The sequence below is a fragment of the Haemaphysalis longicornis genome, unplaced genomic scaffold (assembly GCF_048455015.1).
Source record: "Haemaphysalis longicornis isolate Haplotype H1 unplaced genomic scaffold, Haemaphysalis longicornis Haplotype H1 scaffold_9, whole genome shotgun sequence".
Lineage (NCBI taxonomy): Eukaryota > Metazoa > Arthropoda > Arachnida > Ixodida > Ixodidae > Haemaphysalis > Haemaphysalis longicornis.
This window is the reverse complement of record NW_027526460.1, coordinates 50,075,832-50,101,226: the sequence shown is the minus strand read 5'-3', so window position 1 is coordinate 50,101,226 and position 25,395 is coordinate 50,075,832. Positions and strand designations below refer to the sequence as shown.

At 48.2% G+C, this 25,395-nt stretch overlaps 1 protein-coding gene across 2 annotated transcripts in view; it reads right to left on the bottom strand.

Moving 5' to 3' along the window:
- Positions 1–719: 719 nt before the first annotated feature.
- Positions 720–25,395, bottom strand: part of LOC144151818 (uncharacterized) — a 60,370-nt gene continuing 35,694 nt past the window's right edge. For both annotated transcript variants that reach the window (XM_077682959.1, XM_077682960.1), the window contains exons 6-11: positions 24,057–24,239; positions 22,792–22,883; positions 22,522–22,632; positions 13,680–13,730; positions 2,611–2,664; positions 720–1,223 (exon numbers count right to left, since the gene is read on the bottom strand). In XM_077682959.1, coding sequence (XP_077539085.1) covers positions 1,023–1,223; positions 2,611–2,664; positions 13,680–13,730; positions 22,522–22,632; positions 22,792–22,883; positions 24,057–24,239 — 692 coding nt within the window. In that variant the 3' untranslated portion in view covers positions 720–1,022. The remainder of the gene's footprint in view (positions 1,224–2,610; positions 2,665–13,679; positions 13,731–22,521; positions 22,633–22,791; positions 22,884–24,056; positions 24,240–25,395) is intronic.

The window sequence follows — 25,395 nt, the reverse complement described above, 5'->3', positions numbered from 1 at the left end:
TTCAAGCCGCTCGCGTACAGCAACAGCGATTCCGCTAGTGTCACTAAATAAACGTACCCTTATTTGTGACACTAGAGGAGCGGAAGCGTACGTAGTGGCTAAACTCCATCCCCGCCATCGGAAATGCTTTAGTGGGAGGCATTGCTCCGGCACCTTCGGAGCACGTCTGTCTCGTCCGTGTAGTACCCATCGGGTGATGAAATCGCGTGGACCCAAGGATCCAGTTCCACACGAAAAGAAGAAAAACCTCGCCCGAGATTCGATCCCGCACAGTCAGACAACATTCGTGTAGTGCTCCGAACCCCTGAACTTCGGGACCCCTCACAAATAACCGGTACACTTTCCTTGTCGGGGAAACGTCATAAGCCAATATACGTATTGCATATGCTCGAGTGTGCAGCCAATTCGACTTCACGTACTTGACTTAGTTCAATACAGTGTACAAACCAACGTTGTAAAGTCACATTCTTGAGGTAAAAAATCTTGCCAGAGATCAGTTTTCCCTGCCTAAACGAATTGGGGTGGCCCGCCACCGACTTATTTTGTTGGCGCTGTGGTCGGAGGGTCGGCGAGCAATGCAGTCGGAGGCGAAAAATGCACTTTTGTGTTGATTTTTCTACATGAGTTTACGTAAGCGCCTCAGAGTGGTCGAAACGTGGCCCAGAGATTCATCACTTTAATCTGCGTAGTCTCCGAGGTGTAAAAATACCTTCAGTGCCTCATTAAAAGGGGCCGTTCTGCGTATCCGGGCCGCCCAAGGTGTCAGGGGTTCTGCCCACGTTACAGTACTGTAATTACAGAGTCAAGAGTCACTTAACCAAACGGAAAGGCAAGTAAACGATGTCATGCCCCACACATGCACTCATGTGGGCGTTTTATTTCATGCATGGTGCCTTGGTGAGGTTCGCGGCAAACGAATCTGGTGACGCGTGTGGAAGTAACTTCAAGGCACTCGCACGTGTGTTACGCCCAGCGAAGAGCAGCGGCGCGGCCCGTTGCGAGGCACGCAACATCGGAGGGGCCTATTCAGAGTGGTCGGTCATCGTTGTATCGCCACCCGCAGTAGCGGCCTTTTGGGTGGCTGTAGCTCTAGGCTGTTCCCGCGGGTAACCTCCTGGCCATCCCGCAGGTACGCCGAATGCGCATCCTTGTTGCCCGTCAGGCTCTTTCGACAGGGTGTCCCACTTGTATAGGAACATGAATATGCAGGTCAAGACCGAGATCTGCGCAACGGAGATCATTTTCAAGAAAAGGCTAAAGTACAGATGGGCGGACAAGGCAAAATAGCATGCTGAAAGTTGCGCGCTAATTTACGGACGACCCGTAACATATATGACACCCATGTTCAGGAAGCATTCTCTGAACAGGTGGGTCACGAGGGAGCCCCACATGTTGCTGAGATAAGCTATTCGGACTCTGCTTTGAAGTCTGCTTCGCCTGTGCCGCTACGGCCGCAGAGTAAGAAATATCGCCAGGTTATAAAGTGCTGGCATACCAGCGGGTATTTGGAAACAGCATGGCCGCTTTTGGGATGAGAAGAAGCAGGGCCAGCAGATGGTCCACCAACTCGGAACATGCCGCGCATGCGTATTTGCTGTGGTCCCCTATCGTCCCCTGCCATCATTCCGGCTGCTCACTTTTATTTTTCTCGTTTAGCTTTCCTGCTTCAAGCACGACGAGTACCTATTAAAAGGCAGCACGTCGCTAAATACTCATTGTTATCGCAACCGCGACGAAGAGAGGGACAAATAAACTTCTCTAATTTTTTTTTTTTTCGTCGTGAGACTTTTTCTAGGTTTCATACGTCGAACTTAAAACGAGCTCGATGGAGTTCTAAAAACCAGTTAAAGGGGCCATGACGACCAAACACAACTTTGTTCAATTTGAAACAACCAGGCTTGGGCAATTCACTCGGTTTTATTCCAAACAAGAAGACATTTTTTAACCCGAAAACCCAAGCAATAAGGAATTTAGATATATATTTTTTTCAGATTTTGCGCTAAAGCAGCGTAATTAATATGGACACAAGTGACGCTAATATATGCCGCCACGATAAACACATCTATCAGGGAGCTATCGAACGGTTAGCATCCAAGTGATAGGATCAGAAGGAACTGCACGTCCCACTACAATTGTCACTTTGTTTTGTTTTTTTATTTTACAATTCCTTTGATGCCCTGGGGCAAAATGGCGCAATAAAAAAACCTTGCAGTTTGTCTCTGTGGGCGCGCGAAACGTAAGAAAAGCCAGATTTTGTCCAGAAATGACTTTTTTAGTGAACAGCTTTTGTGGGGTCCGTTTTGCCGGATGCAGAGACTAAAATAGGCTTAAGCGTTATGGGGACGAAAGCCAGCATAGACACACACCCACACACACACAGATTCCCTCAAATTCTTCCTCGGGAATCCTACACCCTACTTTCAATAAACGATTACCTAGTTCTGCGCAGATTCTTTCTGCAGTATTTTTTTGTTTTGCATTTTAGGGCTACAGATCCAGCAGCACAAATGTTGTATAACATTATGACCAATTCATATACCCGATACGTAAGCGAAATACCTCGGAAGCTTTAAACTAAGATGTGACGAACGTTTCAACAATGAGTCTTACCTTCACCACGAGCACACCTGTGTATATAATTATTAGCCCGTACTTAACGCCGTCCTGTAAACAAGGGAGACAAGAGATCAAGTCTTAAAAATTGAGAGACCAATAGGTGCCCACATAATTCTTATAGGCTTCTAAGTAAAAGCGCGTTGCACGGTTAAAGGGACAGACAACCTTTGTTTGTCGAGTATATATTTCAAACACCTTGACGAGAAACAGTTTTGGTGATAACGACCTAGAAATTTTTAAATCGAAATTTTTAGATCTACGAGTCGTACGTGTCCCTCTAAAAAAATAATGTTGGCAACCATGAAATAGAGTAGCTCGGCAACATACTTTTGTGTGTATGCGAAATGAAAAACGATATTTAAAAACTTGATCCCAGATAAAAAAGTTTGAATCGCAGGCTTTCGTATTCCTTTATGTGTTTTTTCTTGCAAAGGTACATTTTTCACGAATTTGCCATCTGTTGGGATAGACGATAGGTAGAATCTGGCTGGGAAGTTCGATTCTTTCCGGGCGCGACGTTTTCTTTTTTTTTTTTAAGCTGCCGTTGGTGTATTTGGAAACTGAAATAAAATATTTTGGCAGAACAAACGCCCCTGACTCAGGCAGAATCGTCAAAGCTCCTTCACTGGGTATGTTTACTGAACGCTGTCGTTGATTGTGGGCATGCATCACTCTAAGAAAAAAGGGTGAAAAATGGGAGGAAAACCCGGGTTTTCTCCCCCAGCCCGGCGAGTTTCTCCATTTAGCTCATTACACGTAGCGCCCTCCGTACGGCATCAATGAAACACCGACACGGGGAGCATACGTTCTCCCCTGTCGTCTGCGGTCCCCTCTCGTCTGCGACATAGAGTTTCTTACAATATAACTAGAGGGGAAACTGGCGCTGCGATCGTACGCTTCAATGGGCGTGATGGGTAATTGTGGATTCGGATTGGCGCTTGATGGCTCGTGGAACTTATTATGGATTGCAGGCAGTTTCGTTTTCGTTTTTGATTTGCATGAACGCATTTGCCTAGGCGGGGTGTTGGGAGGAGTGATCAAAAATACGTTTCTCCTTGAACTGCATGCCTCGCGTGCACTGACGCCACCCTGAGTGGAATGTTTTACAACCAGAGTTGCGAATTGGGTGGGTTATCAATGCATTGCCGCACAGCGAGCATGAAAACTCAAATGACGGCGCTCTGTGCGGCGAAGTTGTCTGCTAATTAGGAGTTGCGGCACTGCTCATTAGGCAGAGCAATGTATTGTCAAAGCTGACGACGGTTGCGAATCGCTTGGAACAGCCACACCTTTCGTGCGAACGCCGGCTCCTACGGCGTAGAACAGCAGCACCGGCGGCTGATAGGAACGCAGCTTGATGAATGTCACTAATTCACGCAAGAATAACTTTTCCAAAGGTAATCGGTTTTTTTTTCTTATGAGCACAAAACTTCTCTTACTATTACAAATTACCAGTGCCGAAACTTTTACAAGTAGTTTTTAAATAAGTCCGCGTCCTGCTGTACTTGGCAGAAAATGGCAAACCTGCTCCACAAACCTTCTCGACTCCGCGTCTGCTTTTTATTTAAACGCGCCGTTTTATTTCGTACAAAACCGGTTTTTCGTCATTAACTTTTTTGTTCGCCATGTAATTTGTAAACGGAGGACCGGGCAATAAGAGCTTTTTTGTCAAAAAACACAATTTGCGCAGCCATAAGCCCGTTTTGATCCTACGCAATCCGGTTCCAAAACTACCCATCATTCCCATTGAAGCGTAAGCGCCGCTGCCATGTTCGCGTTGACACTAGCGCCAGTTTCCCCTCTAGTTATTTGTATGAAACTCTATGGTCTGCGACGCCGACGCCGATAACGAAACCGTTCGTTACACAACGGCTTTCGGCGATCGTGCGTACGCGATTATTCTGTGCAGCATCGCCCCTGCAATGTGGTACTTCCTTGTCCGCTCACTGTTTTTTTTTTTTTTATCACCATGTTCTCGCCACGCAAACGCACGGGTCTCCAGCCGTGTGTTTCGCGCACATTCTGTGGTAGCCGCTGCATGTGTGCTGGGAGCGACTCGCCTGCGTCCAGTTCAACGTTACCACCGCATTTCTGCACGCTTTCTACTCACTCCCAAGGGTAAAAGTGGGCAGCGATTATACTAAACTGCACCTTTCTTCATCAACAAACACGGACAGCAGCATATTGATGCATCAGCGACCAACAACAAAAGGACCCCTGCGGTAGCGTTTCGGCTGGCGTCTCTAACTGGTTGCCAGACCAGTGGTGCGCTCTTCGCTAAAAGGGCGAAAGCAAGGCAACTCAAACATACGCGCCATACTATTTCGTCACACGTCTTTTTTTTTGTTCTTTGAGCTATTCTAATACTTACAAAACCTGAAACTAATAAAAGGTTGCAATTGCACGAGTTACATTTGACGAAACAACAAAACACAGCTGAGGCTCACGCATTGCTGTGGGTTATTCGAAACAAACAACAAGCTCAATGTTCCTGTTTGCACGTTCTGCAATCAGTGGTATAAATACTTTGTCGCCGTTTAAGGTATAGTTGTGATTTGTGCTTTGCGGACACGTGAAAAGTGTACTGTGTGTTGTGCAATGTGTATGTGTACGTGTATTATGCTTGCGCTGTTGTCTATTGCATGTATTATGCGTTGACAATGCCTTCAACGAAGTGTATGTTGCAGTGTTGTGCTATGTTTCTTCCCAATTTGTGCCCGCCAGCCTGCGGCCTCTGTAATGTTGCTATATATACGTTAGCCATAGAAGAAGTGCCTTGATGTAAGCGCCCACTGATAGTGATGCTTAGTAGCTGCCCCTCCCTCCTCTTCCCCAACTGTTTTTTTTGCGTCACCTATCGGTCATTTTTAAACGTTTACGATTCGAGCTCGCTAGATGGCGCGCATTGTCATCTCTTTGCCCGGACGAATGCGGTGGATCCGTTTTTTGAGCCGCCTGCACCGCCTTTGCGCTGAGGTGCACGATTGCGGACGATCTGCGCTTTGATGCATCGGCTGTAGCAAGGTAAGGCGACTAACAACAACTAGTCGTTCTCTAACGGCCGCATTGGATGTTTGTGATCTCGTGAGTCGGTGAACGGCAGGATTATAAGCGTTTGGGAAATAACGGCAGCATTTTGAATGCAATCGTTATGACTTCTACTCTGTTTACAGCGGCGCGTTCGCGCTAAACGCGTAGACGGAGCGCTTAGCGGGACGGATGCAAGTCGCGCATATACGATTGGCGTCATGGCTTGCTAACCGCAGTTCTGGTGCTCGGTAGGTAATTTCTTGGTTATTTTAGCGAATTTTAAGCGCACGCAACCACAGTAACCGACTTATTTGTACTTCCTCGACCCTCAAACCGATCAGCTCGCTAGGCCTTTCTCGCTTGACAAGCCTTGCTTGGGTGACGCTGCCAGGGGGAGGAACGCTCCTCCATTAGCTCACGAAAGGGGGAAATCTTCCTCCACTCCTAGGGGTAGAAACGCGCTCCTCCCTGTTAAAGGGAGAATCTTTCTACCTTTTAGGGAGCAATATATGATACATTCCTGTTTCACCCTTAATGGAGAAACTACCACACCTTTTTTTTTTAGTGTGGAGGCTCAGTTAGCCACACTGAGAGCAACCCAGCAATGGCGGGCGGCGTGTCTTTAAAATTTTCAAAATAATGTTGAGAAATGCATATACAATTTAACCCTGTACAAATACTTGTGTTAAAAGGTTTTCAATACGTTTCAGAAGTTACAGTAGCTGCTAGGTTTGCAGGTCACGTGACAGGGACACATATTGTAGCGTCAAGTTTCGACATTACGAACCGCTTCCCATCCGATTTAAGGAAGTTTGCTGCCAAATTAAAATTATTTCCGCCAATTTGTTTAGAAATTGCTTGTGGTTAACGGGCTATATAAAACGCTGGCTTTCATATGAGCTAGAGAACATATACGCGACAAAAATCGGTTGTCCGTCCCTTTAAGAAAAGAAGCCCCTGGAGCGCGTCTTTGGTTTAACTGTTCATGTGATACTCATCTGGCCGAACGCAAAAGCCTCCTTTGAGAAAGGCCGTCAAGCCTGGTGGATTTCACCCTACCTTCGCGCATCTAAACAGTGAATTTATGTATTTCCAACCCACAGAACGAATCGAAGCAACAATCCAACAGGAGGCCAATCTCTAACCCTTCCCATGTGCAGTGCGAGAGAGAACTGCCCACCTCAAGCAGCGCAACTGAGCTCCGGGTGATGGAACTTGCAGGGAGAGCAGCAAGCCCAAGCAGAATCCTGAAATAAGAAATCCTTTCACGTGCTCTTCGCTTTTGTCTTGTTTTGTAGAACAATGCTCTCTCTCTCTCTCTCTCTCTCTCTCTCTCTCTCTCCCCTCTCTCTCTCTCTCTCTCTCTCTCTCTCTCTCTCTCCAAGAGGATGCGGCCTTTACAAGCCATTAACACCTTGAAGCTTTTCTGAAACTACACTCTAAGAAAAAAGGGTGTGGTAATTTCTACCTTAAGGGTGAAACAGGAATGTATCATATATTGCTCCCTAAGAGGTAGAAAGATTCTCCCTTTAAAGGAGCCATGAAGAGAAAACACAAGTTTGGTTCATTCGAAAGATTGCCTCGTTAGAACCATAACGACACCACTTATAACGCAAACTTCGCTCAAATAAGCTACATAATTAGGAAAAACGGGAATGGTCATGCGACCCACCAGCTCATTTCCCGCAACAGAACCTATGCCGTCACATGGGCTAAGCTCTGCGATTGGCGGAGGCCGGCAAAAGCAAACGCATGTTAGGCAGGGCTTACAGCTTGCATAGCGAGCTAAATGCCCGTGAAACATACTGCACATTCTTTTTATGACAAAGAACGGTGGAGTAAACGGTTGAAGGTCCGAACGAACTCGCAAGCGTGTGCGCCAATGCGTACGAAACTAGCGCGCCGGCCGAGCTCGACATCTCGCCGTCGCGCAGATGAATTTTCGGGTTCGAGGCTCTTCGGGGCCAACGAACCGTTCCAGCACGCACAGCCGCGACCTTGCTTCGTATCGTAATCCCTTCACAGGAGGTTGGCCGTCATATCGCCAACCAGCAAAGGTAAAAATAGAAACGAGGGGAGTAAGGAACAGCAAGAAGCGACGAGATAGTGCCAGTCGTCGCGTAAGTTTCGAATGGTGTTGGTTTGCTGCTGTCGTTACGAGCTCGTTTCCAGTTTACAACCACTGAAAACTTCAGTTTGTTCAGTTACGGCAGGGACCCTTACGTTAGCTCACTCCTGGAACATGCTGGCGCTCGTTGCCGACTTCGTCAAATCGCTCTGACCTTGGGGAAAAAAATGCCGTAAACACCGCGCATTGACGCTCGTATCTTTCTGGTCGAAGCAGAGAGCTCGCGCGAACGGCTTTCCATACACGACACCGGCCAACTGGCATAAGTGATACTGCTACTGAAATTGAACTATTATTAACCGTAATCAAAATACGGCACATACGTACCAGTCTATATTCGTCCGTCGCGACGGGGCTGACGAGGCAGCGGTGCCGACGGCTGGGCGTTCGTCTGTTGTGGCTATCGCGGAATGGTCGCTTTCCCGTCCACCGCGTATCCCACAACTCTTGCCGCTCGTGCACTTAGAAGCATTGAGCGTTTTTGTGGTGTGAGGTTGTTAAATGCAAGCCCGAGCTCCTCGGCGAGAGTTTTGTTCTCCGGATCAGGCGATTCCATGACTAGGGCTGCGGGTGCACTAGGTTTTACTAGTATTTTTAAAATGGCCGCCGTCTCGATCGACTCCCGCGTGTGGGTGCTATATGGAGTCGACATACTAAGTATCTGTTTCATGGACCGGCTCTATGACGCCATTGTACACGTCACGGAATGTTCAATTTTAGCGGGAGATTTAAAATTTTGGCTTAAATTGCCTTATTTATCAGTGAATAAAGCATCATTTGCTTCCGGGAAAGCGCTTGGGGTACTATGAAACACCTAATCTTTCGAATAAAACAAACTTTTGTTTTCTCTTCATGGCTCCTTTAAGAGGGAGGAGCGCGTTTCTACCCCTATAGGAGTGGAGGAAGATTTCCCCCTTTCGTGAGCTAATGGAGGAGCGTTCCTCCCCTGGCAGCGTCACCCAAGCAAGGCTTGTCATGCGAGAAAGGCCTAGCGAGCTGATCGGTTTGAGGATCGAGGAAGTACAAATACGTAGGTTACTGTGGTTGTGTGCGCTTAAAATGCGCTAAAATAACCAAGAAATTACCTACCGAGCACCAGAACTGCGGTTAGCAAGCGATGTCGCCAATCGTATATGCGCGACTTCTTGCATTCGTCTCGCTGCACGCCCCTACGCGTTCAGAGCGAACGCGCCGCCGTAAACATAGTAGAAGTCGTACCGATTGCTTTCAAAATCCCGCCTTTATTTCCGAAAGGCCGTTCACCCGCCGTTCTCCGCACACGAGATCACAAGCATCCAATGCGGCCGCTTGAGAACAACCAGTTGTTGTTAGTCGCCTTACCTTGCTACAACCGATGCATCAAAACGCGGATCGTCTGCAGTCGTAAATCTCAGCGCAAAGGCAATGCAGGCGACACGAAAAACGTATCCGTCGCTGTCGCACCCGTCCGAGCGAGGAGATGACACTGCTCACCCTCTAGCGTGCTCGAAGTAAAGCAATTGTCAACGTTTTAAAATGACCAATAGATGACGCAGAAAAAAAGTAGGGGTGGGGTGGGGCAGCTACTAAGCATCACCATCAGTGGGCACTTACATCAAGGCGTTTCCTTGGTTTCCTTTATGGATACCGTATATTATTATAGCCAACATCACGGAGGCCGCATGTGGGCGGGCACATATTGGGAAGAAACATAGCACAACACAGCGGCATACACTTCATCATTAAAGGCATTGCCAACGTACAATACACCCAACGCAACACACAACATCACAAGCATATAGTACACTTTCCACATGTCCGCATGATCACAACCCACAACTAAACATTGCAACGGCGACAAAGTATTTATAACCCTGATTGCCGAGAATGGAAGTAGGAGCAGTGAGCTTATTGCTTGTTTCGATAACCCACGGCAGTGCGTAAACCTTAGGTGGGTTTTGTTATTTCATCAAATGAAACTCGTGCAATTGCAAACTTTTATGAATTTGAGGTTTTGGAAGAAGCAGTAAAATAGCTCAAAGAAGAAAAAACGTTTCACGAAACAGTACGGCAGGTATGTTTGGGTAATGACACTCATTGCCTCGCCTTCGCTCTTTTAGCGTAGAGCGCACCGCTGGTCTGGCAACCATTCAGCCAAGCTGTTACCCATGGAGGAAAGAAAAGGTTAGGAGAGGCCCTGACGTCACATTTGTGAAGCCGAGTGCCGCCATGACTTGAGCCCACGGAGCCCAGCACTCTATCCCATCATCCTTTGCTGTCTCCGGTTTAATTTGACTAACATGGCGTCGCCCTGCCCTCCCATTTCGAAGCTAAAACAGCTTCGTCGCTAATTCCTCGGTGCGATGTCATTTTCTAAGCTGTTGATTTCGCTTTCTATTTGCCCATTCTAACCCTCACACAAAGTTTCAATCGAAAAACGGCCTTTGTTTTTTAGATAGAAGGACGATTTTTCAGCGTTTGTCGTTGTCATAGCAACAGGCTCGCGGGATGGCGAACGCAGACGACGAGAACATTACTTGGGGTCGTACAGCACTGCGGTCTTTGCGCGCTACGTCTCAGCACCGATAAATTTCACTTCACTTCACATCGAAGAAACACAAAGTGAGCAAAGAACGAACTGTGGCCCTCCTCAGCGCTGAGCGAAGGGGATTTTCCCAGCAGGTCACCGGCGGCGGCAGCGGCTCGTTCCGCCGATTTCATGGAGGAAAAAAAAGATGGCCGATTTCGACGCGACGTAAGCGCTGCTTTGGCCGCCGCAGTTGTAAACAAGTAAGCAACATTGTCCATGGGCTCAAGAAAAATGACGTCACTTCCTTCACACTTTTCGCAATGCATTGGGATGCTAGGGGCCTCTCCTGAGTATTCTTTCCTCCATGCTGTTACCGAATGGGGGCCTTTTGTTGTTGGTAACTGATGCGTCAATATGCTGCGGTCCCTGCTCGTTGACGAAAAAAGGGGCAGTTTGCTATCATCGCTGACCTCTTTTACCCTTGGGCGTCAGTATAAAACGTCCACAAATGCAGTGGTAACGTTGAACAGGGCGCAGGCGAGTCGCCCGCAGCAAGCATGCAGCGGTGCCCACAGAATGTGCTTCAAACACACGGCTGGCGAGCCGTGAGTTAGCGTGGCGGGCACATGGTAATAATAAAAAAAAGACGGCGAGAAAACAAGCAAGCAGCACACCGCAGGGATGCCGCAGGGGCAGTGTTGCTCGTAGTCGTCGTATGCGCCCGATCGGCGAAAGCCACAGTGCAACGATGAACGGTTTCGTTTTGATTGTAGGGTTTAACGCGCCGACGCAACGAAGGCGATGAGGCGCGCCGTAGTGGAGGGCTCCGGATTAATTTTGACCACCTGAGGATCTTTAACGTGCGCCGAAATCTCGTACACACGGGCGTTTTCGCTTTTCGCCCCCATCAGAAAAGCGGCCGCCGCGGCCGGGAATCGAACCCGCGACCTCGTGCTCAGCAGCGCAACGCTGCTGAGCGTTGCCACTGAGCAACGCTTGCAACTGAGCAACGCTTAGCCACTGAGCCACCGCGGCGGGTCAACGGTTTCGTTTTCGGCGTCGGCGCCGACAGCAGATTCCAGACGACAGGGGAGAATATTTCCTCCCCCGTTTCGGTGTTTCGTAGAGGCCGTACAGAGGGCGCTACGTGTAACGAGCTAAAGGGAGAATCTCGCTGGTCCGGGGGAGAAAACACTCGATTTCCTCCCCCTTTCTACCCTTTTTTCTTAGAGTGTAGCGTCCCAAAGGCTATAGTTACTTCCACACAGCGCCCGCACACGAAGCCATGCGCACCTCTGAACAATGCAGTATTTTTTTTTTCAAACAGCAGTGCAGAGGACCACACAGAAACAGCGAGTAGACACGCACAGAATTAACTTGTGGCTGTGCTAGCACTGTGCATGCCTACGCTCGTTGGCTGTCCCTGGTCTTCCGCGCTACTGTTCGAAATTTATGTACCAAGAAGCGGAACTTTTTGCGCGTCCCATGTAGTATCGTCACCCCCTCCTCCATGCGGTCAGTCTGGATTGGCCTGTGGATACAGGAATCTCAAATCAATATTTATCGTTTACGTTTAGTTTCGCTTCAGTCTTTTTTTTGTTTTCTACCTTATCATGGTGGCCGCAACATCACGCACCAATGCTTTTGATTGGGGCGCTTTTGTCTCGTTGCATCACTGCCCTTTGCACAGAAGACCGACTGCCCTTTCCCGTAGCTTTAGGCCTGCTAAACCTGTGGTCCCCTCGGGCTGAATCTAAGAGGCCGAGGTTCACTGAAGCTGGCGATATCTGGCTAGACTTGTAGCGGCTGGCGAGCTGCTCCGTGGCCAAGGCGAAAAAGCCGTAATTGTGAGCAGCGGATGGGCCCAAAATTCGACGCTTTCATCTCAAACACAAACAAAACTGTGGCAGGAAGGGAAATCGAATCGCTAACTGAAGTCACTTAACGCTACTCCAGAGCAGCTTGTTTTAAAAATAAATCCTTGAAACAAATAACACAAAATTGAGAACCTTGACATGATGTTGAAAACAACCGGAGATTCACTGCGATCGCGGTTAGTAGCTGAAAAATACCCCAAGTAAACAAGTTCGTCTGGCATTGACGTCAACTCCGGAGGTTGGCTGTGTGTTCCGTACGCGTCGCGGATGCCACACTCCCTCTTAATGTAAATATTCCTCAGGGCACCCAAGTCCGCATATGCGCTGTAAAGGCGAAAACGCGGTAATACTTAGCGGCAGCTTGCTTACTGGAATATCATATTTGCGTCTCTTTCTTCGGTTTGTTTTTGTTTTTTTTGCTGGAATCACTTCGACTGCCTCCTCTTTTATGCTACACCATTTCTGCGTCTCTTTCTGATCCTTCATTTTTTGTGTGTTATGGCGGGAATTACGTGAGCAAGAATATTTGCTCACCCCACAGCTTCCCTAAAACTAGGATTCTGCGTGGGCCGCCTGCACCTGTTTTACTGACGTTCCATCACGTTCAGGTGTCACGTGGCGCGCACTATTCCACAACTTTCACGCTTCTATTCCCAGTTTGGCGAAACGAGCACAATGGCATTTCAAAGCTCCCGCCTTTTGCCCTACCGCTGGCAATGTGCGGGGATGGCGCACTGGATTGCAGCTGCGGAGATTGGGGTCCTATATATTCTCTTGGAGTATCATACATGTGTGTTTTTATGTACCTTTTACACCGGCTGCGATCTTCTTGACAGGGCAACAAGAAGAACAATAAGAAGAACGACGACGGCGATTTTTGCTGAAGGGGGAACTTGAGGTTTTCGGCTAAAGACGTCGAGACGAATCGGGATCATGGCACGAGACCCCCCATCAACTCGGAAGCAACGACCCGCCCTCTGCAGCTTGCGGCGCAGCATTTCCGGAGGAGGAGGAGGAGGAAATAAACTTTCTATCGGCAAGAAACTAGATTCTTTCAGGTGGTCGCCGTTGCTCAGAGAGATTCGGCAACCTGTCGGTTCCTGGATGTGTCAAGCGCACCTGATCCGAGGACTCCGAGCTCCTCAGATCCATCCCCCACGCTTCAGGCGGGCGATACGGGTCAGCTGGACACTGACAAAGAGAGCGGTAGCGAGTCTCCGATTGAGATCAACTTCAGCTGGAATCAATAACGAAGCAAAACGGGCCATGGGAAGCAAAGCATAAAGGGGACTCGAGCAACCTGCGAGCTGGCTTACTTCATCTTGACGAAAATAACCATGGGCACAGAACAACGCGAAGGTTACTCGGGCATAAGAACAATGCTGGACAACGAAATTACCAAACTCGCGGTCATTAAGCGCAAGGTGGTCAAGGGTTCGAAGTGTGCACAAGAAAACTCCGAAGTATTTCTGTGGCTTACAACCTGTCGGCAGTGATTCAAACCGAGGGTAGTACTTACGCGGAAAGTCGGTTCATCATCGCCTTCCGTCTTCTTGGGGTCATATTCCGCCTGAGGAAAGTTAAACAAGAAGTTATATCAAAGTAAGTGGTTGTGAGTGCTTAGCATGGCCGGCTTTATACGTAGCAGTCTGTTCGTAGCAGCCGGCGGCAATGCAAGCCAGCGTGCCGAAAAATTGCTGGGTAGAGATGGCGCGCACCGTCATGTGGGGATAAGTTTAAACCCCAACAGTGCCATCACCGCTTGGCTAGCAGCGCGCTCTGCGACTGCTGACATAAAATGTAGCGTTCTTACTAATCAAATCGGACAATTCCGGTCAGTACGTATTTTACGGGTTACAATATAAAACATACTAGCCCGTCTAGACCCGATTTTGTGCTGTGCTAAACGCAACGGGCACAACTAAATCACACTGGCATTATATCTGCCTGCTCGATAAGTATTGTTTTTTAGCATCGCCGCCCATTGAATCATTTAAAATTGTTACCTACTGTGGTTTTACGTTGAGGAACTCTATTTCTGCGTAAAATTCGTTCGCACACCTCCAAAATGTGACCTGAAGGGCTTGAATTTGCGTGAAGCAGCTCCAATCAAAGCCATTTCTAGCGTGGCAGCGCCGTCATTCTTGCGCGAAAACAAACCGGTTTTCCACCGAAGGGAGCACTAGCCGACGGCTGCGGCTCTTGCACATAAATTGTACTACTTGTAGCAGCTTCCTCAAGGTGGCTCTGCAGCGGTGTAGAAATTGCAAATTGGGGTATGCGACATTTGGGGTATACGACCCTGAAAGAGGTTTTGCAAATACATTGGTGCTCACATTTTCAGACAAATAAATTATCTAGTAATCACGCACTTCAATAGTTTCGTGAACCCTTTCGGCCCTGGTAATGTCAATTGCCGCCAACCCATAAAAGTTCCTCTAGCGCATAGAGAACGAAACCGAAACTGCTAGTTTTTTGGGAATTGTTCTTCATTGATGGCTATTGCGATAGATATCACTGTTGTTTCATTTTAGTGGATCTGCGCGCTACAAAGAAGAAGCAGCTCCGGTGAAGACGAAATTACGAAGTTGAGGCTGAAAAAAATGGCCGTCCGAGTTTTATTCCCAAACTTGTAAATCTATAAAAGCGTGCGTTACGATGCTCATGTTCTATTTGTAGGTTCATTTACTCCTATAGTTTAGGTAAATATGAAAAATATTTGCTTTTGCTCAACCTCAACCGTTAATTACCAGATGTCTAATCAATTGTTTCATTAATAAATCTGTTATTGCTTGCACTTCCAGCTCTACTTTTTGTTTGGGGGCTTATGGCACCCTAAAATTTAAGAAAACACCCAGAAAACATTGTTTTGTTTGAAATAAAACAAATCAGGACTGAAAGGGTTAAAGCGATGAGTATTAGTGGAGTTAAACCCGCCGCGGAGCACGAGGTCGCGGGTTCGATTCCCGGCCGCGGCGGCTGCTTTTCTGATGGAGGCGAAAAGCAAAAACGCCCGTGTGTACGAGATTTCGGCGCACGTTAAAGATCCCCAGGTGGTCAAAATTAATCCGGAGCCCTCCACTACGGCGCGCCTCATCGCCTGCGTTGCGTCGGCGCGTGAAACCCTACAATCAATCAATTAGTGGAGTTATTGCAAATAAAAACAGCGAATTTTCGCGCGCGGCCCGTTGCCCACGATTCCTCGCTTCTCGGTGACGCCTGCAACAACAACCGGTTGCGCGCGTCCGCTACTGCAATAATATGACGTTGCAAGCAAAGCTTTGGGACGGGGCCGTCTGAGTTTCTGCGTTCTTTTTCGGCCGTTTTTGATGCGACTGCATCTCGCCTTGTCCCTGCATCCGGCGTCGTCGGCGTTGTTGTCGGCGTCCGCCCCTCCCCCATTCTCCTCGCCGCGTGAGCTGCGCTCCTCGCCGCTCACCCCCTCTCCTCTCCGATAGCGAACACTCTCGCGAGGGGCACTGGATTGGATTCGAATGGATTGGCTTGGCTTGGTTTGGCTTGGTTTGGCTTGGTTTGGTTTGGCTTGGCTTGGATTGGATTAAAGTGGATTGTGTTGCGTCATAGCCGCGGCAGACGCACTGGCGCCGGCGCGTCCCCTCGCCGTTATGCGCGCTATAAAACGCGGTGCCTGCGCCGCTCCGCTCCATCGTTCCAGCGCCGTTCCTCCGCTGTCAAATGCTGCAACATGAACCCCCTATGCGTTGCATCTACACACGGGTTCCCGCGAGGGGAGGTGGGAGTTTTATTTTTCCTGCTTATGAGTCTCGCACTCCGCTCACGGCTGGAAGAGCTCATGGAAAGAATGGGGCGGGATTTATGTGCTTGTACACCACGACGAAAAATCACACGAAAATAGAACGACACTGTCAGAGTCACCGGGCGGACACGGCGACGACCTGTGCTTGTATGTATGGAAGTCTAAAATACGTGAGCTAATAACTAAAGAATTGCATCACAATTTGTTAGAGGGATGATGTATACGTAACAGACCGACATCAATTTATATATTGCTGAACTGGCCGCTCGTTCGCGCCAATTTCGAGCTTGGTCATGTTGTGGTGACGCCATGCATGCGCGCACACAGGCAGTAATAGTTTCCATTCCATTATCGAGATAGGTGCTAAGCCTTTTTAACTGTAACAACAACAACAACAAAAAAAAGAGCCGAGGGGTTGCAAGATACGGCCGAAGGCTTTTGCGCGTGCATCCTGCATTCGGCCCCCCTCTTTCCCAGCAACTTCGACGACACTGCGCGTCTGTCAATTAGATAAGTGCACCGTAACCGATATTGCGAGCGGTTTTCTGAAGAATAGTGCACGTGAATAGTGTGAACTTTGAGGCTGGGCATGCCCCGTTGTTCGACCCCGCATATGTTTACACAAAACGAAAGCGAGAGGAGGATGTCCCTCTCTCTCCCCTGCGGCCGCGCTCCCCGCCCCGGGTGGATGCCCATGAGAGCGGGGGCGCAGCCGACTCCCTCACATGACCGGTTTGTCAGGAGTTCCGGGCGAGCTGGTCTGGTGCGGACGGTGGTAGAATGCTTTTTAGATGCGAACGCATCTCATTCACTCGCCTTGTCCCTGCATCCATCCGGCGTTGTCGGCGTCCACCCCTCCCTCATTCTCCTCGCCGCGCCAGCTGCGCTCTCCGCCGCTCACCCCCTCTCCTCTCCGATAGCGAACTCTCTCTCGCGAGGGGCATTGGATTGGATTCGATTGAATTGGATTGGCTTGGCTTGGATTGGATTAAAGTGGATTGCGTTGGATTGTGTTGCGTCATAGCCGCGGCCGACGCATTGGCGCCGCATTGGCGCCGGCGCGTCCCCTCACCGTTATGCGCGCTATAAAACGCGGTGCCTGCGCAGCTCCGCTCCATCCTTCCAGCGCCGTTCCTCCGCTGTCCAACGCTGCAACGTGAACTCCCTATGCGTCGCATCTACACGGGTTCCCGCGAGGGGAGGTGGGAGTTTTTTTAAAATTTTGGATACCAGCCATCATCGGAAGCGGCCGTAGATACGTGTTGCTCCTATTTGCCCTTCCTTTGTCCACCCTCGCGCCTGTTTCTCCCGTCCTGACCAAGGTGGTCTTGGCGGTGGTAGAGTGACGCGCCCGACGTCCTTATTGCGGTTCAATAAACGTCGCTGCTGGCGATTTGTGTGTCGTGTGTGTTCCTGGCTGTTCGCTGGCGCTACGCCCAGTCGGCGGTCCTTGGTGGCGTTCAGTGGAGCTGGCCTTGCGGCCGAGCCTCGAGTGTCGAGCTAGGTCGCCGTAAAAACCCTGGTCCCCACAATACGCATGTTTTCAAAAATGGTAGCTTCCAAAACGAACTTGTGCACTAATGTTCAGATCCGTCCGTCCATCCGTCTGTCTTTCTTTTGAAGTTCCGGGTAGCGGTGTCAGTAGAGTTGCGTTCATGCGGGAGTCCACATGGTAATCGTAATTTGGCGAAACTGTCATTTTATGAATTTTAATATCGTAGTTTTTATAGCTTGCTCAAAAAAATAGCTTTCTCAATACCTTGCTCAAGGAAAACGCATGCAACTTGCGCAGAGTCCGTGCGATGAAGTGTGCTATGTGTTGTGCACTATATGTGATGCACTATATATGCCACCACGATGCCAACTACCGTCCTGTCTTCTTCGTCTCTTCCTTATTATACGCGACAGTTTTTCGATTGTTTTGTTATAAGTATGACGCGCCGAAGCTTCCCCTGGTCTATGAGGCGCGCCGTAGTGGAGGGCTCCGGATTACTGGGATTTTTATCATGCGCCGAAATATCGACACACGGGCGTTTTCGCTTTTCGCCTCCACCTGCAAAGCAGCCACCGCGGCCCGAAACGAACCCGCGTCCTTGGGCTCAGCCGCGCAATGCCTTAGCCACTGAGCCACCGGTGAAAGCTTCTCACTGGCTTAAATGGTTACTGTAAGTGCAAAAATGTGTAAATAGAGAGTTTTAGCTGACCGTTTTTGACGCTCCGCTATGCTCCCGACGGCCCACTAAGCACAACCGAAGCGTCAGCGGTAGAAAGGCTTTTAGCTAAGCGATAACCATATCTCCCTCGACGGGGAATGATTCGCTTCACTGGTCGTGCCCTGTGCATGGGCAAATCAAAACGTCATCCCAAGATACGAATTGGAATTTGGTCGCTCAAGTAATGTGAAGTGCCATGTTTAGTGCCTTATTTCACCTTTTTAAAACGGTGTATGTAGTCGCTTGCACGGTATAATGGTTCTAAACTATTTTAAAGAAGCCGAGAAACTTTGGAATAGCCAAGACAAGGCTGTCTTTCTCGGCGCTGCATAGAAGCATCCCCGCGCTTCGGTCGACGTTTTTCGCTTCCCGTATACGCTTGTTGAGGAGAGTGGCACATTTGCCTATTCGGTAGAGCTTTCGCGATTTCGTCACTCGCGTTTTAACTAAAGAAACGGAGTTCGCGGGAGCGCGCTCACATCGCGGGGCAGCCATGCTGATATTCCGCTCGGTAACGGAAGCTGGCTTCTCGCTGGCTTAAATGGTTATACGTACTGTATGTGTAATTATGTGTAAATGTTTAATGATAGCTTTGACGAGTACCCCCTTGCTAGTCGACCGGTTCTAGTGAAGGGGAATTTTAAACAAGCGCTCTATAAGATCATAAGCACGTAATTTATCAACGAATAAATGTGGGCTAGGTGGTTCGAGCTATGAAACATGGTTAAGTAGCGTGGTATAGATGGGACAACAGAGAAGAGACTACACGGACTATATAGTACGTCCTAGCCCGTGTAGTCTCTTCTGTGTTGTCCCATTATACGGCGCTACTAAACCATGTTTCACAGGTGAACTTAAGGCTGCGAAATATAATGCACGTAATAAACAAAAATGCTCGCAAATCATTCCCTGAGGCTCCCATTGCTTCGCCGATTGATCACAAGGTAAGTTCAGTGGAGTCACTAAGGGGGGAAGCGGGAGGGACCTGGGCCCTGGGTACCAAACCCTCGGTAAAAGGGGGGGGAGGGGGGGGAGTTCCACTTGTGACCCTACAATGTGTAATGCGGACGTCGAAAACTGGAAGACGACTGTAACGAGACCACAGCTTTGGCCTGTTCAATTTACGTTCCCACCAGTCTATTCAAAATTTTTTCCTGTTACAATGGAAGAAAGCAAGCAGAATTTTGGCATCCAGGAATATCGCGGTAGTCGAGGATGGGCGCGGCTTGAGGGGTTAATTGACTGCAAGGTGAGCGGAGGCGAACAACGAACGACTCCTCCAGAGGGGGTGCCGTCGGTATGACTGCGACGCTCGGAGGGGTGTAGCGAGCGAGCTTGTTTTTCAATGGGATGACAGGCGGCTAACAAAGCCCCTTCATCACGTCCATGACCACTGTTGGGGCGGCGGACGAGAGCAGTACGGGGCGGGGGGAGGGGAGGGCTGAAGGGGGGAGGCATCAGGGCCAACGAGACTTTGGTAATGTGTCCTCGGCGGCTTTATACCCGTGGTTTTTTTTACGCACTTGAGAAGTTGTGTACGGGCTCATGGTGAGTGTTTAGAATTTTTTGTAGACTTCGCGGTGACGCGTGGGAGACCGTGTACCCCGGTCCGCTTGTCATATTTTCAGAAGGAAACCAAGGTGAAAATGACTTGAAAAAAATAATAATATCGGGAAGATTGAATCTTGAGGCTGCGAGGACGGAGAATAAAAACGAAATGAAAGTAAGTGTGAATCATGCAATGAAGGTTGGTGAGGAGGAGCTAACTGTACAAATTAAGCCTGTGTTGGGAGGAGGGGCACGAGTGGAAGGAAGGGGGGGAGCTCAGCTGTCCAACAATGGGTTAGACGAATGGGTCATCGCGATTTCCCTTGGTTGCACCAGATTCCTTCAGTGCTTGCACTAACCAACCAATTCGCAATCCAAGCAATCGCGAAGGCCCTGAAATCGGGTGTTGATAGCTCATATTTTTTAAGTCGTTGACTTTCGTTCATCGTGCCGAGCGACGCAGCCAGCACATGGCGATTGTACGAAGATGGCGCTATATGGAAGGGGCGTATCCCATGCGGCCCCGTGCAATTAAAGTAAAAGAACAACGGACGAGTAGCTTGTCGAACAAATTATTCAATAAACAGAACAGTAATGTAGGCATTTATTTTATTTCCCTAACGGTTAATAAAGTAAATTACGTTTTTTTTTTTCATTTTCCTGTAAATTATAAGCAATATAAATGAGTATTTGCGTTGCGCACATAAATAAAGCGGATAGCCTTGTGTTCATTTTTTTCTATTTTAATGGTTTTCGTGTGGAAATCCCACGGAGTTCTAAGTAACGAAATACTTTAAGCTGATCACTTAAATATTTTGCTTTGGTAGGTTCATCTTTCAAGGTGGAGGATGAGTAAAAAAAAGGACAGGGCAACAAAATTAACTGCATAGCAAAAACAAACACCTGGTACGCCACCCACTCTTTCTATCATTAGGCACTCGATGCGCTGAGTGCTCCCATCCCGGAAGGGGGGCGGAGGACCACATGATAATTGAGGTGGGCGAGAGGGGCAGTTTCTGTGCAAGTGAAAGCGTTCTGTTAGTGCTTTGTAAACATTACAAGAAAAAAAAATGCCAAAGACTGTGCGATAAAGGACAGGATGCCTGACGAGGCCTGAGACTCTCTCACACCTCCAGTGCTCTTGCAAGCATCCATTCACTTGGGATCGACTGTAAGATGTGGTACTCTCACGCTGCCGCGTATCAGCCTTCATTTTTCTCGTACCACACTTTGGTTTGGCGCATTAACCCTGTGCTGCCGCAAGTAGCTCTTGGCCACTTCTTTCTCGGCTGCTAACGGTGTTTTCGTGCTGACGAGCGACTCACCACGATGATGCTTACTGTTAGGATTTTTATCTATGCCCATTTCACTGAAATGGTTGGTGTTGTGTATTCGAGATCGGCACCCGAGTTGGCGTCTGGAGTTCTCTAATCCAAGTTCGTGTAGCTATTATAGTTTAGCTTGCGAAAATAAAACACGGCTTCTTATCTTGCTGTTAATTTTTTGATATATTGTCCGTTCTTTATAAATAACTACACATTATCAGGTGGCTTCTTTATAAATAACTAATTATCAGGTGGCTTCATTTCGCATCGCATGTTCCATATTAGGAATGCTTGCATTGACATTTTGAAGCCCACGCATTCAGTAAGAGTTTTTTTTAGATTGGTATCTAAATGACAAAATTTGTCGAGACCAATGGCTCTTGTCGTGCGACGAGAGCGATGCCGAGCGACAGAAAACGCTTTTGGTAGCTCCAGTCGCAAGTGTGAACCAGCCTTAATATGGTAACAATGGAAGACATAATGTTAATAATAACACAATAACACTAGTTTTATCATTAATAATTGTTTCGTATATGTGAGTGGGTGACAAATTGTGTGGGACCCGGGTGCAAGTTTTCCCAGCAACGCCACTGTCTCAGTCAGCTAGACTTTAAGAAGAATAATATTTTCATGTTTAGAGCCGAAATATATAAATGAACATACAGGAGGATGTCCCAGAGCGGCTGTAAGGGCTCCTCCGGTAAGTAAGTACATACACAAGCTTCCAAAGGGTCAGAGCAGCTAATGTGACAAGAACTAAATGCAAGTTGAACAAGTAAATGTAAGCTGAACAAAAGTAAATTAAGAATAAAATGAGCAGTCAAAATATTTACGCAATGCTAACATACATAAAAAAAAAGAAAACGACGCAGTTTTGGAGAAATGTTCTGATGGTGGCATTTACTTCCACTGGAAAGGCTGTTGGAGATTAAAACTGCCGCCAAAGGAGTGTTGTGTTCATTATATATAGTGTCTACATTGTGCGATAACAGTAACTAACAACAAGTATTTCTGGGTGAACTGTGATCGGATGCATCAATTTAACTGGTTGGTGCACGAGGATACTAAAGCAGTATTTGAACAAATTATCCTGTCCGTACCTTCTCGTTCTATTTGTGCCATGTTTTTTTTTTTTTTCGCGCTGATCTTTACCCATGAACTGTTCGGGTGTGAAACTGCCGCCAAAAGAAGTATTGTGTTCACCGAATTTAGTGTTTACATTGGGTAATAAATTTTTTTGAGGCGACCCGGGTGCAATTGTTATTACAGAGTCTTTCTGAGAGAAAGATGGTCGTAGGCATCAGTTTTTCAACTGATTAGTACCAGAGAATACTAAGGCAGTATTTGAACAAATTGCGTATTTTTAGTGATCTCCTGAACTGAGGTAGTTGAGCATTGAGATTCCGGCTAAAGTACCAAGTTCGTGAGTTCAAGCGCGTACTGCCTACACTAGGTGAGGTAGTGTACATGAAATCGAGATAAATGTTGGTTTCTCACGGTTCTTGAATGAAAATCAGCCAAAAACAGAGATGCGAGGTAGCACACTCCAGTACTGCAGCAGTTCCAGCCGAAGAAGACCCGCAGCATGACTTTTGTCCCGGGAGATTTCTGCGATAGAGAGAACGTCACGGACTACGATACCCTTTACCACATACACGGCGTGGTCAAAGTGTTTTTTTTTAGTATAATAAATACGAGGGCGTTTATTCCGAAATGCGAAAACATGAAGTTTTTAGGACAAAAGAGGTGCTGCACCCCTGTACGTACCCATGACAGCAAATACATTTGCATCATAATGTCCGAGGCCAGGTTGAGTGCGGTCTCGGTTCCGAAGATTAGGTCGAAGACGTAGCCACTCACTGCGAGGGAAGAAGGATTGCAGCTCATTGTAGACTCTGTCATCACTGCCTATCTGAGCGAAGCCCCGTTCTCCTTGCGAATGTGTTACACGTGTCCCTGAATAAACTGAAGGGATACTACAGGAAAACCATTTTAACAGCGGAGGTGTTTAGGTCGCGCCTTTTCGTATGTCTGCTGAAGGTGCCACGTCACGCAGGGATAGGAGCAGGCTTCCAGACATTGCGGCGGCCTCGCAGAAACATGTTTCCAGACCCACCAGTAGAGGTCGCAGGGGTCTCATCGGTGGAAGGGGGGTGTCCTGTCTCTCTCGCTGCTGACGTTCTAGGTGTATTCCTCGGTTGAAATTTCGGCTGGGTACAGCGTGGTACCCAACCGGCTCGAACATGGCGGAAGTTACATGGTCAACGATCTCGCTACCTCCCCTTCACTCCTCGCACGCTTGTTGGCGCTGTGGTCGGCTACCAACTACCGCAGCGGGGCCACTTTTCCGCTCAGCTGCTAGAACTGTCCATTGCCGGACGGGAGGCGGTGTAACGGACCCGGGTAGTCACCTTTCTAGCAGTTGTGGGTTCGGTACTTCCTTGTATTGTTGCATGCAAAAGATTTAGGAGGGTGAACGCACGTCTGTCGTTTCTTTCTACTGGGAACGTGAAGGCGTGTTCCCCAGCTAGTGGAAATAAGCGTCGTTAAATGTGTGGGTGGATCAAGGTGTGCTGTCCGTGCATATGTACTGGTGTTAGGCTGGCAAGATACTTGGCTCGATCTTTGCGCATGGTGCATGCGTATCCTCCTATCCAACGTTGTTTTTTTACGCATGCGTATCGGATCGCGCCGGAGCCGTTTTCTGAATACGCAGGACCACGGAATTTGCGTTTCTCCAAGTCAAAGAAAGCTTCGCTTTAAAATTCAACCGGTATCGGTGGTGGATTGGCGATAGCCTTCCGCCAATAATTAGTTATTAAACAGGCTCGCTGAGTGGTGCGGAGGTCTTCTGAGTTTCCCGTGCTACGCAACCTCGTTCAAAGTGTAACTGGGTGCCGAAAACGGTGGACACGCTTGGCTGAAGTGCCGTAACAAGTAAGACTATATTCCTGTACACTCGATAGTGCAAGTTGAGATGCCTTGCCACTAATATGAGAGTTGTGATGTGGCAAAAATATCCACAATCTTACCAGGGAGTTCGCCTATTATGTTCAGCTGGGTGGCGTTGGGCGGCGCTTCGTTCGAGACGTCCGGAGGGGCCTGTGTCGATGTGTTTTTCGACTCTACATCCGAAAGGCCGGATTCAGGTTCAGCCACCGCGATGGCTTGCCGCTTCTCCTTGTCAGTATCGGTCCAGTTATTCCTTGCGTATTCTGCGCGAGAGAATACGTGAAGATGCACTGGCACTTCTGTCTAAATCCCCGGGAACTATGCAGCCAGATTTGAGTGACGGTGCACTCACAATGCGCTCAAAATGGCCGTGGCGTGTACAGTCATGGGAAGATGAAACGCGAACACGAAAATATGAACCAGAATACACAAAACACGCGATTTCTTCGCACGCAAGTGAAATTATTGTGTGGCTTTATCGCGTGGCTTAACAAAGATATCTTTCCAAATACGACAGCGAGCTATTATTGATCTATACTATCCACATTCTTTGATTTTCGTGTTCGCGTTTCATTTGTTCAGTCATTTAATGCTAAGAAGTAGTGTGAGGGTAGTATTCGCAATGACAGAACTGTTGCTTTTTTTTTAAATCAATGGTAACTGCCAGCGCGCGCTTTAGCGCATCCGCGTCTGAGTTTCTAAAACTTCTCCTTCCCGCTTAATTCAACCTTCATGTTTTCGCATTCAGAACTACAGAACAAACGCTTAGCTGTCCTCAGAATTTGTTTCCCTTTACGATTGGGATACCGAACTGCGAGAGTCCAACTTTAGGTGAAAATGCATGAAAATAAAGCACGGAAATGGACCGATCTTGTGTTCGTTTCTTCTGCTGAGTTTGAAAGGCCTTTTTCAAGTTCTTTCCAACTCAGGAAGGTGCATCCATGTATCCTATAGCTGAGCGACAACGCGAAAACACTGTCCGGTGACTAGCGTGCTAGGAACGTCCACAAAATAAAAAGAAAAATGCGAAAGATGCGACTCGCGCGGATTAACCGCCAAAGATATATCGAGGGCAACAAAATAATGTTTTAAATGGCTGGCACTGCTTGACAATGTACATAATATACCGAATCACAGCCCTACGTTTTTCTTCCGCGAATCAGCTGGCTTGCTCGATGTCAAGGGGTCAAAAGCTCACCGCCAATTCCCCCATTCCCGTGTGGCTGGGAAGTGCACACACCTCTTAAACAGGATTCGCCAATGGCATTCACAGCTGCCGAGAGTAGCTCACGGCCAACTGACCGCTCGCGGTAGAGGCAGTACTTCGGAAAGGATTTTGCCCATATGTACTTCTGTTTCCAGACTCGATGTTATGAAATGGGGCACAGGTGGTCGTTCTCCGCAGGAGAAACCATTACA